We start from the raw sequence: 15437 nt of genomic DNA, 5'->3' as shown, positions 1-15437 counted from the left end.
GAAGATGATGCATTGATTGTGTCTATCTAACCCTTTTTCCGGTGAGATTCGGAGTTGGGGGTTGTTTGATAAATAAAGAGTGAGAGTAATTGAAAGTCGTATTTATGTTTTATTATTTTGTAGTATATTGAAAGCGGGAATATTTTCTTTAATTAAATAAATAATCATTTATACCTTATCTAAATATTATGTTTGTAGGCTGGAATTAAATGATTACGTTAGGCTTGCAAGCTGCATCTTAAATCCCCTTACTTCTCATACACTCTTGATTGGAATGTGATATTCACATTTTTTTTTTACTTACTAAACGTTCTTTTTTTTTTTTTGGATGTCGAATCGGATGAATTAAATAAGATCAAATGACAAAAATGGATCAGCTAATGATTTGGCCACAGCAGTTCATCATTTTAGAAACCGAAAAGATTCATAGAATCACTATTGTTACCTTTTGCATGAATGTCAGTTACTAATACTATTGTGCCGAAAGCAATCACAATTGCATTATGGTGAATTTGGATCCTCGCCGGATCCTCTTTGTGAGGATTTTGAGAATCCGTGAATCATGTATGTTCATCGTACATCGTGCGGTCAGAAATCATTTAAATATTTTTATTTAAAATTAAACACAAACAGTACCTGATAAAAACTGACAGTATGATGTATTATAAACGAACACAATTTACAAATCTCCAGAACCCTCGCCGAAAGGTTCGGAGAGGATCCTGTTGGCGTTATAGTTACCTCCCTATATCATTTTGTTGAAAAATGAAAAATGTTGAGATCTGTCTCAACCTTCCTATCTCGAAAAAGAAAGTCGTTGATTAAAGTGTTGAAGGTCGCCGCATTCGGTTCAAAACCAATTTTGAAGAACTTTCTCAAGACAGATAAATCAAATCCAATTTAGTTACTGATTTTATTAGTTTCAACAACAACAAAAATATTCGAAAAACAAGAAAAAAAAAATACAAAATACAAAACAAAAGAACTTAGTTTTCTTATTATTTTACTACAATATATTTACACAAACGGGGTGGAAAAATAAATTAATTGCGAATTGCCATTACAATAGTCGAACACAAGGAAAGATAAATGTCATTAGTGTTACTGAATCTGTATATTTGCTTTTGTTTTTTTGTAGGGAACTTTAACTAAAAACCACATTTTTACACTAAAAAATCAATCATGATACTATTCATTTTACCCTTTATTTTGTTTTATCATTAAAACTCAAAGTTTTCAAACCCTTTTCATTAGTTTTTTTTTTTAAATTTTTTTTTTTTTTTAATAAGCCCTAGCCCCTAGTTCATTGGTTTATGGTTCAGGCAAGACCGATAAACCGAACGCCATCAAATGAGATTCCAAGTTTACTTGTTAGTTACTTCTTGTGATTGTCTTTTTCATAAGAGGATCTCCAATGGAAGATGCAAATTTCAAATGTAAAAGCCCCATTCACATCTCATTTTACATTTTCGATCAATATCTATCGACCTTATTATTCTTTAAGACAAATTGATGTCCACTCCAGGCCTTGAGGTCTGGGAGGAGGGGACATGCCCTGGCGTGAACTTGACCATGAAAATGCTACCTGGGGTACTTGCAGCTATGATCCAGTGCTTTGATTGGACGGTTATCGGGTCCTGATCGGGTGACGATGTTCTTCAAATGGATGAACGGCCAAGATTTACTACTCCAAGAGCACATGATCTTGTGTGTGTTCCAGTAGCCCGATTCAGCCCACTCAACATCCTTGACCCATAAGCCAACTCTTTTGTTGGTCATTTTATGTGAAACTATCGCTAGTAAATTTAGTGCCGGTTTCGTTACCTGCAGCATCCTTGAGACTTTGGGCTGTAAGCCATAATCAGCAGGGCGATTCTGAAGCTCAGATGGCCAAGTAATCTGCAAAGAACTTGTTGCCAATTTTGATCAACGGATGAAGGTGTAAACAGGACGGAGTCTGGAGAGGAAGATCCTGCTGCTTAACAAGAGCAATAACAACTGTCAGAGTCAACTTCAAGCTCTACAGATAAAAAATAAAAAAAACCTGTCCTCCAAGCCAGTTTCTGCCCCAAAAACAAACCGTGTAACTTTGCAGAAACCATAAAGGATCCCAGTCCAAGAGGCCCTCAGTTCTGGTGGGTTTAGAGCGCAATGATGAGTTGGAATGCCTCCACTCTTGAGCATAGGTCCAGATCACATTCTTGCGGCATGCAAGGAAAATATATGATCAGAATCAAAACTCGCAGATTCCTCCATCTCCACAAGAACCAACAGCTTAAGCCAAAAATACCTGACACCAATTCAAACCAAATTAGAGGATAAATTAGCTTTTAACCAATCCAGGAGAGGCAGATAAAAGTATTGACCCAAAGTTTGAGGAGTACCAAGACCAAGCTGAGTTTGCATATTGACATGAACGATACACATATCACCGAATTGGGAAGTGTCTCCTGCGCCCAAAGCGACTCACAGTTCACTTGGTGCAAAGGGATATCATACTTTATCAACAAGATCATTCGACAAATGTACAAAAGCATGTGCACGCATCATATTGCTCCCCCCATGAAATGGTGATTTGAACTAGAAATAGGGAAATTCCTTTTGTCCTAGGAAGCAATTAATGAGAGAAACATTCACCTCCATAAAAGCTCCCCATACCAGACATCATCATCCGCTGACATTGTTTACCTGAATTTGATCCCCTGCAAAACAGTAGCGATAGAGAAAATCAGTGGCACCCTTATACTGTTCCATCAAGATCCGACATTAATTGTTCAGAACATGTTTGAATATAAAACCGATCTTGTTCACTCCATCTACACTAACATGAGCTTAGTATAACAAGCAGGGGATTGGTCATTTTCTTCAGCTAATTTTACAATCAGAAGTTATATATGTATATATAAGAGAGAGAGAGATAGAGAGAGAGAGAGAGAGGGAGAGAGATCATCATGCTTGACATCCACAGAGTTACTTGTAGACCATCATACTCAACACATTCCAAGGGATTGATATATTTGTCTTCAAAAGTAAGCTTTCAGGCATAACATGGTACTAATAAATAACCTGTAGAATACATCCATGCTTACCAAAGGTGAGTTTTACTGTCGAATCTCTTCACAAACTTAAAGGAGTTTTACTGTTGCTACAAACTTTCCCCTGTTGTTGACATGCCTTGGCTTTTTCCTTTTTTCATCCAAATAATCATACTAATAAAATAAATAAATAATTGTTTCAGCAACAAAAACAATTTACATAACTACTGTAGACAACCAAAGTTCAAAGTCTCAAAACTGTCTCTATCCAATATTGCAAACATCAGCCCTAGATTTTCCCCAAATGAAAAAAACATGACAACTTCTAACTAACGTAATCACTATGCAACCTGTTATCACAATATTGCGATGTATAACAATTTTTCTACTAAACTCTTCAAAATAAGCATACGGAACTACTCAAATGCTAAACTTTGGGGTGCAGTAAAAAATATACGTTGTGTTTCCACGTGACTAATGAAGAACATATATAATACACTAATCAAAGGTGCAACAGGTTCAAAGCTCGTTATAATAATTAGAAGGATCTCTTACCAATTTCAAAGATGCAAATCAACTTCATCGCGATACCTCAACCAATGTCAACAAAGCAGGATCAACAGCATCTTTAGACAGCAAATTAATTATCAATTCCATAGTTGATGCATCAGCAGAAAAACCCCTCTCCACCATTTCTTGGATAAGTCTCATTGCCTTTACTGTCTCATTGTTATTGATGCACCCTCGGATAATTATGTTGTAAGTGCAACCATTTGGAGGATGACCTCTATCTTTCATTTCTTGAAGCAACTTTTCCGCTTCACTTATTAAGCCCCCATTACAAAATCCACTAATCATTATAGTATATGTCCTGACGTTGGGCTGAAGTCTTTTTGATGATAAACCACAAAAGAGATTCCATGCAGATTCAACTTTTCCAGCTATGCATAAACCTTCGATAAGAATATTGTGACTCACAATATCTGGGTCCAACTTTTTACTTACCATATCTCTTAACAGTTCCATTGCCTTAGATAGTTGTTGGTTTTTACACAGGCCATCCAGTAAAACATTATAACTGTGTACATTTGGAAGTTGGCCAGAAGCTTGCATCTGAGAGAACAACTTTTGTGCATCTTGTATTCTTCCTACTTTGCAAAACCCATCCATAAGAGTGTTATAAGTAACTGTATCTGGAACCAGTCTGTTATTAGACATTTCATTAAAAATCATCAGTGCCTCATCTATCCTTCCATGCTTACAATAGCCATTGATGAATATGTTGTAGCTATAAGGATCAGTTGTGTAGCCCTTGCTGAGCATTAGTTCCAAAACCTTTTTCGCCTCACCCATTTCTCCTCGCAAACAATAACCATCCATAAGCGAACTGTACGTGACCATGTCAGGCTCAATATCTCTTTGAGTCATCATTTCGACCATGCATTTTGCTTTCCCGACCAAGCCCTCCTTGCAAAGCGTATCTACCAAGACATTGTAGCTGTGCAAGTTTGGAAAGATACCTTTGCTCACCATTTCATTAAACAATCTCGTAGCTTCATTCCACCCTCCTAATTTGCATACTCCATGAATCAAAGAAGTATAGGTAATGACGTTTGGGTCAATACGTTTACTCATCATTTCAGAGAAGAGGTTCAATGCATCCACAACTAGAGTATCTTTACAAAGGCTATCAATGATCGTGCTGTAAATGACTAGGTTGGGCTTGCAACCTCCTTCTTCCATTTTCCTAAGCAATTGAATAGCTCCAGTGTTGTTACCTTTTGCACAAAGGCCCTTTACAAGTGTGCCGAAAGTAATCACATCTGGGTTACAATTACCTCCCTTCATCATTTTATTCAGAATCTCGACAGCATCAGCCTCACTATTCTGATGAAGGAATCCGTTGATTAACGTGTTGAAAGTCGCCACATTCGGTTCAAAGCCAAGTTTGAAGAACTTTCCCAAGACAGATAAACTAAACCCCATTTGATTCGTATGGGAAAAGCAATTAATGATAATCGTTAGAGTATAAACATTAGGGCGAATCCCCGAAAAACCCATTCGGTTGTGCAACGAGATGACTGCCGAATAATGTTTCAACTTGGCGACTTGACCCAAGAGTTGAGTGAAACAGAGAATGGAAGGCGGAGGACGCCTTTGAAGCATTTCGTCGAACAGATGGAGTGCATCCTCAAGGTTAGATACTATCACAAGACGTCGTGGTTGGGTGTTTCTAGATTTGGTTGATTGAGAGTGAAACGAAGCGAAGTAATTGTTGAAGAACGGGAAAAGAGTAGAGTTATGAAGAAGACAAGGCACAGGCGGCATACCTCTCACTCTCAGTCTCAGTCTGCTGCCGATGCCATAACCAACCTTCAAAGAAGAAGAAGAAACTGTCGCCGCCCGCATCATCTTCAGAATGTCTGTCTGTGAGTGGGTGAGCGAGTGGGTGTTGAGCCTCAAAACTCCAACCGGCTTCGTCGATAAATCTCAACTTGCATATTCTTCCGTTTGCCTTTTGCTGTTTGAAAGTTATATATTATTATTTTATTAACCATATACAGTTTAGCCATGGATCGCACTACAATCTTATACATCTTATGTTTTGAAAGAAATCCTCTCCAGATCCCTTCCACTGAGTCTCCTAATCAACAAATCTGGACCCTTGAAATTTGATCCAACGGTTAAAAATAAGGGGCCCCATTAAAAGTTATAATAACTTTAACCTTTGATCAAATTTTAAGGGTCCGAATTTATTGATTAGAGGCTCGGATGGAAAGGATCCGGAAAGGATCCCTTTCCTATATTTTTAATATTGTAATGTCATATTTTAATTTATAAATTCGTTGTCATGTCATACTTGCGTTAATTAATCAATCAAATTAATGTTAAGTGATGTTGTGTCAAATGCAGAGCTCATATTTGTTGACGTGACAATCAACTTGTGCCAATGGTCAAACAACTAATAAAAGTATTTAATTATTAAAATTATTTTAATTCATCTAAGTATTTTTTTTTTTAATTCTTTAAAAACAAAACCTAGCGTTACCCCCACTCATCTCCTTCCTTTCTCTCACTTCCCATACCTCATATTTTTAACATTACAATGGCATATCTTAATTTATAAATTCATTGTCATGTCATACTTGAGTTAATTAATAAGTCAAACTAATGTTAAGTGATGACGTGTCAAATGCAGGGCTCATATTGTGTTGATGTGGCAATCAACATGTGCCAATGGTCAAACAACTAATAAAAGTATTTAATTATTAAATATTATTTTTTTAAAAATCTTTAAAAAAAAAAAAAAAAAAAAAAACTAGCCTCACCTAAACCTGGCATTCGTGTTGTGTTTTTTGTTTTCATGTCATACCCGAGAGCTTAACTGGTCATATCGTGTAATACCTATTAAAGTAAACGGGTAATATGACCCAACCCGAAATCAACCCGTTAATATTATCACGTAATATGACCTGATCCGTTACTCGTTAAGAAAAACATATTTTAAATCAATAAAAATGAAAATGAAAAACATAATTTGACCGAAAAAAATGTAAAACATAATACTAAATTTCAGAGTTGACCCCTTCATGAAAGTTGTAAAACTTTTCATTACGAGAAATTACATTTTTCATACTTCTAAAAAAACACTGTTCATGAGATTTGGAGAGTTTTAAAAATCTAAACGACTATGTAACCATCATCTAAGCTTTGAGGATGCAATTATGAACGTTTATTATGCTTTCACATCTCTCAGATTTATACATTAATGATTATGAATTTTGTTTATTTTGAACTCCCTTAAAAATACTATTCATGAGAGTTTGTATGGTTTTAAAAATTCAAACGATCATATACCCATCCTCAAAGCGTAAAGGGTGCGACTACGGGCGTTTGCATATTTTTTTCATATTTTTCACACATGTAAATTAATTATTATAATTTTTTTAGAGAATTGTTATTAGCACTCCAAAAGTCTCATTTGATACTCCAAACTTTCTATAATTAGAAAGAAAACTACATTTGTGAGGAATACAGAATAAGATTTTGGAGTGCTAATAATAGTTCCTTTTTTTAATGTGTTTAGTATTTTTAAATTACTTGATATTTTTATTTTTAACGTGTTTTATGATTTTTAATCTCAATCATTGACTATAATATTTTTAACAGGTCTAGCCTCACCTCAATCATCTCCTTCCTTCCCCCTCCCCCCCCCCCCCCCCCCCCCAACTTCTCTCTCGCTGCGCCTGAACCCAGAACCACCATCCCACCCCTCTCTCCCCTTCCCCATAAGGGCGAGGAGGGGCGGCCACCCCTCCCTAAGCCGAAAATCAAACCCAGGACCAGTGGTTTCGCCCTTCTTGTCCCATTTAGTTTTCTAGTGTTTTGGGTTTCCTGCGCGCAAACTTTCTTTTTTTTTTTTTTTTTTTTTTAAATATCCAGGCTTTGCATTTTGCAGCTACTGAAAAGTAACAAAGAAGAACAGAAAGAGGAAGAAGATAGACTTTCTCTTTCACCCACCCCACGTGTCGTTTCAAAATTACCCACTTTGATTTGATTTTTCAACTATTGTACCCAATCAGTTTGGGCCACATAGCTTTGATTTTTCAACTATTGTACCCAATCACTTTGGGCCACATAGCTAGCTATTTAATATGCTGATTATATTGAGATTTTTTTTGTTTTCTAATTACTGTTTGATTAATTTGCCCACTTTTTCAATTATTTTTAGCCACTTTTTGACACTATTATTTATCTTCAAATTTATTATAAATTCATACAAATTTTAAAAAATATTTTGTAAAGTATTACGAACTTGTAATCATTTGAATTTTTATCTCCTACTGTCAAATACAACAAAGTAATAAAAAAAAATTTGTCAATGTTTTCATATATTATATGTTTTATAGTCAATGTTCTTAGATATTATGTGTATATAATAAATAGATACTTATTTATACAATATATAATAAATTTTTTTAAATTCGCCTAGTCCACCTAGGTTAGGTCATGTCCAATTCCTACTTCGAATATTTCGGTTAGTGCAATTCTTCTACAAATATCCCAGGTAGTTCACATAGGTCTCGAATGGATGTCCACATTTTTTCGGGACCTTAAACCGTTTAAATTTCACCCCTCCTCCTAACAATTCATGGCTTCGCCATTGCCCATCCCTCCTGTATTCTCTCTCCCTTTCTCCCTTTCACGATGTGGTCCTAGTGTAAAAAATACATCTCTCTCAATGGAACAAGGGAACGAACATATTGTGGCGGATATTCTATAAAGTTTCATTTTGGGTGACAAGAATAATGGTTAAAAAGAAGCAGCTTACAAAACACTAAAAAAAAAAACACTCAACTCCTCATCAAAAATCCAACTGCAGTTTGTTACAGACGTGGGAAATTCAACGAACTCAATTTTGAAGTTCCCCAAGAACCCTACGTACCACATCGATTTCTCCATCCACAAATAGTTCATTTTCTCAATAAACAATCAACGAATAAGAGTTGCGTAGCGCAGCGACTAGAGAGTACATATATAAGCCATATACGTTATGTACACAAGTGTTTTTCTGACCACTAAATGTTTGTATCCCCCTCTCTTTAGTTAATAGCAGTGAGGGGAACTCTGGAGTCTCTAATGGATTGAGCAGCCTCGTACGCCCCTACGATGTGTTTTAGGTCTCCATTTGCTTGCGGTTTCGCCGATCTTCCATCCCAGAATAACCTCAACAATTCCTCAAAAGCAGGAGTCCTGAGCTCTTCAATGGATGCAACGCTTGGAAGATTGAATGACCTCTTTCTTGGCATGGAACATGATGGTTCCTCCACCTGCTTGTTGCAGAGGTTGAAAATATCGTTAAAGAACACAGAATACTTTAAAATGTGACTCTACTTAGAAACTAATTGGGTAATTTTTAAGATTAGTTTTTTTTTTTTTTTTTTGAAATTTCATTGAGAAAAACAGTTATTGCACAATACCACTCTTAACAGTCTTACCACATATTCATCGAGAAGAAATTTTCCTGCATTTTCGGTGATTTCAACAACATTATGGTAGTGACCTCCCTTTAGTTCCCTCAGATCCCCGCAACATGGAACAATCATTGAGTTCAGATTTCCACACGCCTCACGGTCAAGTTGTAATGAATCTGCAAATATCTGTTTCAATAACTGTAGTACAACATATAACAAAAAAGACAAATGTAAACTTAAAACGTGAAACTAGATACTGACGATCTATGGAAGAAAGGAGATTCTTGTCTGCAACATCTACATCTTCTAGTGCAGCCGACACAGCCAAGGAAAACTTATCACGTAAGGCTTGATTCGCTTCCGTTCCCCTCCTAATTGAAGAGATGAAAGAAAAGAAAATTTTAAATTGAAACCTGCAGTATTTGTCTTTTACAAGGAATGAGCTTGCAATATTGAGCATACCTGACAATGGAATCCACAGAAGCAACATTTCTCTTTTCTAGATTGAGCAAGGACCCCTGAGCTTTCTTCCATTGTTCTGCACCCATTGATGCCTGCTTCAAACTGCACAATATCGTTTGGTGTAAGTAATGGGCTAGAAAAATTCAACTAGCAGAAAAATGCCAAAATCGGTTAAATTTCTCATATCCAGATACTCCAGAATATATGTACCAATTCTGTAGAACCTCCTCCATGCCTTTCTTTCCACATTCCACAGCCGAAGTATCTTCATGGTAATGGGATTCTGTTGTTTCCATGTGAAGTGTCCACTTTGCTTTGATAGAAGAAGTTGAACCTTGCATGGTCGACATTTCTTGCTGTAATTTGGTGGTTCTGCTTGTTGCACTCTCTCGAAGATCCTTTACTGCAGTTTGGACCTAAAAATACAGTGTGTTGTCAATTGAAACCCAAATAAAAAGTCGTTACCCAATACTAACATAAAACCTCAGGAACAAGGAATAAGGAAATGGCAACAGCTTAAGAACAAATCATACCAGTCTTTTCTTCCTGGCATTTGAACTGGCCAGCAGCTCTGCCACTTTCTCTAGTAACTGTCTTTCTTCATTAGCAGCACACTCCTACATAGAGATAATAAAAAACAAGCATTTAATTTGATGAATGACGTTGTTCTACAGTCCACTCAGTTTAAGAAGTGCACAGCAACCACCTCAAACTTCTCTTCAAGTTCAGACAATTTCTTGTCGTTGGCAGTTTGTGCTTCTTCCACAATTTGGGTCAGATTGGATGCATGAAAGTCTAGAGTTTTGAAGAAGTCCACAGTAACTTTAGAAACTGACCGTGCAGTTTCAACTGCTCTTGCATGAGCCTGCGCAAAATCACAGACCAAATTATTACATCAAAACTGATGATTGAGTTTTTACGTTAAAGAAAATAAAGCACCCCTGAAACCGACAATGAATTACGAACCTCACGCTGTTGTTGTGCAAATGCACTTAGCTTCTCTTCTTGGTTGTGAAGATTGCCTTGAAGATCATTGAGTAACGCATCAGCTTCGGAAGCGATTCCTTTGAAGAGCTGAATCATTTAAACAAAGTCATTAACAGAATCAGGAAGAAATCTGAAGACTAAAAATATTGTTAAATTAATGCTTACATCTTCCAGAGCAGAAGAATGGTCAGAAACTTCAGAGTTTAGATGAGAAAATGTTGATTGCGAATTTCCTTCAAGATCCCCAGCTATACCATCCAGAGTTTTAATACCAGAACCATATATGTTTTTAAGCTTTCCTAATCTTCCTCGCAGTTCTTCAGTAGCCTTCAAAAGCAAGCCAAATAATGAAGTTGTACAGAAAGGATTTGATCTCAGAAATGCATGCAAGGACAATCATCTCCTTGTCAAGATCTTACCTCTGCCTTCGTTGATACAAAGGACTGCATGTCCTCTTCCATATCCTTCAATTGCTGTTCTTGTTGTGTCACTGCAACTGCCACAGTTTTATGCAGGACTTCAAGCTGCTGAGTTAATTGGGACTGGAATTTCTGGACTAGTAACCGGTTTCCATCTTCAATCTTGTCCTTACGCTCTACGAAACTAGCCATGGTCAGAAACAAATAACCAAAGTTTTGAGGGAGATCCAAGAAGAATATGAAAAATAAAATACAAACCAATTTTAGCAAATAAACTGGACACATCTGATGCAGCATTCTCTAGCTCTGCTCGCAGCTCAAATGCACGCTCGACAAGTGATCTTTCTGGAAGCAAACAGTAGATTAATAGTAAAAAAAAAGGCATTTAAGTGTACCATCTAGCATGAGATTTAATATATGCATATACTCAAATATACTAGTGTAGTATTAACCCTAATGTCAGCTATATAACTAGAGAAGTGTTACTGGCACTCCAAAAATCTCACTCTACACTCCTTACAAGTGTATTTTTTTCTTTCTAAATATAGAAAGTTTGGAGTGCAGAAGGAGAATTTTGGAGTGCCAATAACAATTCCCTATAACTAAGGTAAGATGAAATGGTCTGAATATATAGATGGTAATACCAGGAACTTTACTCACCCGATTTGAGAAGATTTACTATCAGAAATTCCTTCTCTTTGATGGTCGCATTTGCTTGTCGATGTTTGTCCTCGAGATCAAACAGTGCATGTCCAGTTTCCTCAAGCTTTTTCTGAAGTATAAAGTGTTGAATTTACTCAGGATAAGAGCAGAAAGAACAAATGCCGACTCTGTAAGTTAATATAACAAATGTACAAATGTTTTACCTCAGTTTTTTCAAGTTTATCGCTCAATTCTACAGCCAAAAGTTGCTGAGAACTGTAAAGTTCCTGAAGCTCCAGCAATTGCTGCTCTTAGGCCATAACGTAACATGTATATTAGTTCCCACCCTGTCGTCAATATTATTCAAAAAGAAAGGAATATCTTGATGGAAATACCTTGTCTTTGGATTCAGAATCATGTTCCATCCGTTCTATCTTTTCAGCCATTGCCTAGGGTACATAAAGAGTTAATGAGGTGAGTAACCAGCCAACTGTGCACTTATGTAGGAAAGCAATCCATAATTCAGTTAAATGATAAGAATAAGACCTTCTTCTCTGCTTCTTCACTAAGATAACGATCTCGTGGTATATAGATTCCATTCTTCTCTCTGGCAGCATATACCTCTGAATGAACATAAGAAACATGCCAAACAATTTAGCCTCAAGCAAACTAACTATAGAAAATCATTAAATAATTGGTCCATTGAAAAAATCTTTGGGGAGAGAGAGAGAGCATATCAATGCTAGAATCAGTTAACAACCTTGCTTGAGCCGATCAATCTCAGAATACAAATCCTTGATCAAAGCAGATTTCATCATTTTTTGATTGACCTGAAACAATAAGCAACGAAAAACCATAACGAGGACCATCATTTTTTGACTAACAGTTCAACTTTATCATCTATGAGAACAGGGATTGAATCAATTTCTGACCTCTGGTTTGTTCTTTATATTTTTGGCACGGTGTGCATAATCTAAGGTGCTGAGTGTTTCTTCCAAACAATGGATGGAGGGTGACACAGTAGCAATTATGCATGTCTTTGTTTTTCCTCCTAAGGAGTCTCGCAGTAATCTTGTAAGTTTACTATCCCTGATATTCCAAACAATTTCATAGTAATAAAATTTACTTTCTGAGGTCTGCAAATATAGTCAAGAACAGCCAGGGATATTTGATTAAATATATAAGTAATACCTGTACGGAACATGACCAGAGTGCTCAACGAGAGTATTAATGACACGACCAAGAGTAAGTAAGCTTTTATTTATCTCCCCAGCTTCCCTTGCTCTGCCCTGCAAGTGAAAGTTTCTGTGTAAAGATTAAATAAGCTAAAAACACAAACTTGATGGACATTGTCGCAATAAGATCCAGTTAGTAAAATAACAGCCCAAGGAACTCACCATATGCATGTGCTTTACATCATTATATTGATTTAGACAATTAATTTTATGCCATACCTCTCTTGCACCAGAGCGTGAAATGTTCTCAGAACCAGCGAGGTCTACAAGATTCAGCTTCCCACACTTAATCATTTCTTCGCCCTCTGGAGTGCATTCCTTAATGTGAATTGTGATGGAAAATATTGAGTGTGAACGACTGCTTTGTTTGTTGAGAAGTGTCTCAGCTGTACGCCTTTTTGCCGATCCCTTCTCCAAGATTTTATAAATTTCATTTGCTGTGCACACTATCTCTTCTTCCAAGCCTCTTACAAAAACACCACCCTTTCCATCTTCCATGAGAGCTATGGGTTTCTTTGATTTGTCATCTACAAACTTCATGTTCTCATCAGGGGCCAAAAGATCACTTATCTCCTCATTGTACAGCTCTAAAAATGTGACTTTCATGCTATACTCAGCAACCTGAGCTTCTAATATGTCAAAAATTTGTTTAACAGCTCTTGGGATAACACCCGCATCACTTGGAAACTCCCCATTCTACAAAAATCACAAAATCCAATTAGGATATTATGAAAAAGAATATCATAACGTAACATACAGAGTGCCGACTATTCTAAAGTCACAAACCAACCTTCTTTCTTGCTCCTCCTTCCATTGTGTATGTTTTTCCCGTCCCTGTCTGACCATAGGCAAAGATAGTGCAGTTATATCCCTCAAGAACTTCATTTACGATAGGTGCCACAGCTTGATCATACAGTTCCTTCTGTTGGGATGCCGGACCAAAGACCTAAACAACACTATCCAACTTTCTGATCACTTACCAGCGCAAAGAAAGAATATAACAAGTAGTATAAGAACAGGAAACATATACCAATTGCGCTGAACTAAAATTTAGGATAAATCCTTATTTATATTTCGGAACTTTGGGAACCCAAAATCGATCAAAATCCATGAATTCCTTCATCAAATAAGACCCTAGTGCATAATTAGAAGGAGAAGACAAACAAGAAATTTTAGTTTCACTATTCCAAGCCACAAACCTTGTCAAACGCAAAAGTTCTATCAATCTGCTTGTTAGCTATATTCTGAATTGCAGCAACTTCTCTTCTACTCTCATTGCAAGAAATCACGACCGGCGTATGCACCCTCATTTCATCTTCACTCAATGGCCTACAAACGCAAACTAATGGATTAACTTACTCACTCAGACAACATCTCACTGAACTCAACTCGAAATCCGACTCACCTGCAACGCACAAGGACCTGCACATTGACACCCTTTTCCTTCTCATGCCTGTTTGTCGAATTCGAATCCCCGGATCGCAGATCTCGCACCGACTTGTCGCTCGACCTTGGCGTCTGCGAGGGTGATAGTGACACCAATCCTCCTCTTCTCTGTTGGGACTGTGAGGAATCCATAGCTCTGTTGCCCTCTGAATCTGAAAACCTTCACTCATCAGTACCAGTGTACATACGTACATACACACACAGATAGATATATATATATATATATAGATATATATAATCATTCAAGATGAGTGCATATTAATAGGATAATTTGAATTTCCAATCTTCGAGTCAACGATCGATCGCCAAACAAATTCGAGCAATGCAATTCTGGATTCACCCAGATATAGAGATGCGAATCGGAAAATGATCGAAAACGAACGACCGAAACCAAAATGTGTGCGATGCAACCAAAGAAATCAGAAAACACAGACAAAAACGCAGAATTAATGAAGAAAAAGATGAAGAAGAAACTTACAGTGAAATCGAAATGCCGGCCGGACTGCAAGTCCAGAGAGATGCTTGAAGCAACGGCGATGGCGGTCCCTAGAGAGAGAAAGTCGTAGTCGTAGAGTATAGAGAGAGAGAGCTGTGAGAAACAAGAAAGACTAACGAGGGACTGTGTTTTGAGGGTTTCCTAATTTTGTGTTTGGAGCTCAAAAATAAAATAATAATATCTTAATTAAAAATATAAATTAGGCTAATTTTCAAGAGACGTTAACGGGAGCGTGTGAAATTCTGAGGACGGCATCGACGCGTCTATTTAACGCCGTCAACTAAAATAAATATCCGTTTGCAGAGATAGTTTAATTCCCGACCGTTATGAATCGACAAAGAGTGCTCACCTCGCTGATCCTTTCAAATAATTTGAAACGGAACCGGGTTTAAATTATTGCCCCTATTGTTACCAGATATTACGGATATATCCTTCCTTGTTTCTATTAACCTGGGGTTTAATTAGTGTCGTTTTTTTTAATTAGGTCAAATTTGCGCATTTAAACTAATTATGGGTAAATCTGGGCCCCACTCAATTAAATATGATGGCCCCGCTCAAATATTTGTCACTGTGAAGTGTATAATTTTGGGTTTTGATTACAAAATCAAGAAGAAAAATGACAAAGGACGTATTTAGGAGTCGTTTAATTTTGAAATTTTGAATCTTGAAGACAAATAATTTGGCCTTTAAGAAAGTTGGTTCCAGTTTGATGGAGACTTCGGAAATCTGAGATGTTCACA

The 15437-nt window shown here is 36.9% G+C and overlaps 2 protein-coding genes across 6 annotated transcripts; both read right to left on the bottom strand.

The window, feature by feature from the left end:
- Positions 1-1352: 1352 nt before the first annotated feature.
- Positions 1353-5561, bottom strand: LOC137715874 (putative pentatricopeptide repeat-containing protein At1g12700, mitochondrial). Of its 4 annotated transcripts, none has more exons than XM_068455226.1 (4): positions 3591-5561; positions 2385-3066; positions 2081-2290; positions 1353-1975 (listed from the first exon to the last, which is right to left on the bottom strand). In XM_068455226.1, the coding sequence occupies exon 1, from the start codon at positions 5445-5447 to the stop codon at positions 3615-3617; it is 1833 nt and encodes a 610-aa protein (XP_068311327.1). In that variant the 5' UTR covers positions 5448-5561; the 3' UTR covers positions 1353-1975; positions 2081-2290; positions 2385-3066; positions 3591-3614. The 4 variants fall into 4 exon arrangements, with proteins under 4 accessions (XP_068311327.1, XP_068311329.1, XP_068311328.1 ...); XM_068455228.1 differs by having other exon boundaries at positions 2638-3066; XM_068455227.1 differs by having other exon boundaries at positions 1355-1975; positions 2385-2702.
- Positions 5562-8489: 2928 nt separating this feature from the next.
- Positions 8490-14840, bottom strand: LOC137715247 (kinesin-like protein KIN-5D). 2 transcript variants are annotated; one of them, XM_068454501.1, is made up of 23 exons: positions 14680-14840; positions 14161-14353; positions 13955-14084; positions 13546-13701; positions 12975-13451; positions 12712-12809; positions 12453-12609; positions 12281-12350; positions 12067-12143; positions 11916-11969; positions 11745-11825; positions 11539-11650; positions 11137-11223; positions 10879-11054; positions 10625-10786; positions 10439-10546; positions 10179-10337; positions 10006-10089; positions 9683-9888; positions 9473-9574; positions 9272-9381; positions 9035-9186; positions 8490-8866 (listed from the first exon to the last, which is right to left on the bottom strand). In XM_068454501.1, the coding sequence occupies exons 2-23, from the start codon at positions 14331-14333 to the stop codon at positions 8639-8641; spliced, it is 3159 nt and encodes a 1052-aa protein (XP_068310602.1). In that variant the 5' UTR covers positions 14334-14353; positions 14680-14840; the 3' UTR covers positions 8490-8638. The 2 variants fall into 2 exon arrangements, with proteins under 2 accessions (XP_068310602.1, XP_068310603.1); XM_068454502.1 differs by having other exon boundaries at positions 14161-14347.
- Positions 14841-15437: the final 597 nt, after the last annotated feature.

The sequence above is a fragment of the Pyrus communis genome, chromosome 14 (assembly GCF_963583255.1).
Source record: "Pyrus communis chromosome 14, drPyrComm1.1, whole genome shotgun sequence".
Classification (NCBI taxonomy): domain Eukaryota; kingdom Viridiplantae; phylum Streptophyta; class Magnoliopsida; order Rosales; family Rosaceae; genus Pyrus; species Pyrus communis.
Note: the sequence above shows the minus strand (reverse complement) of the source record. Positions and strands in the feature narration are given on the sequence as shown.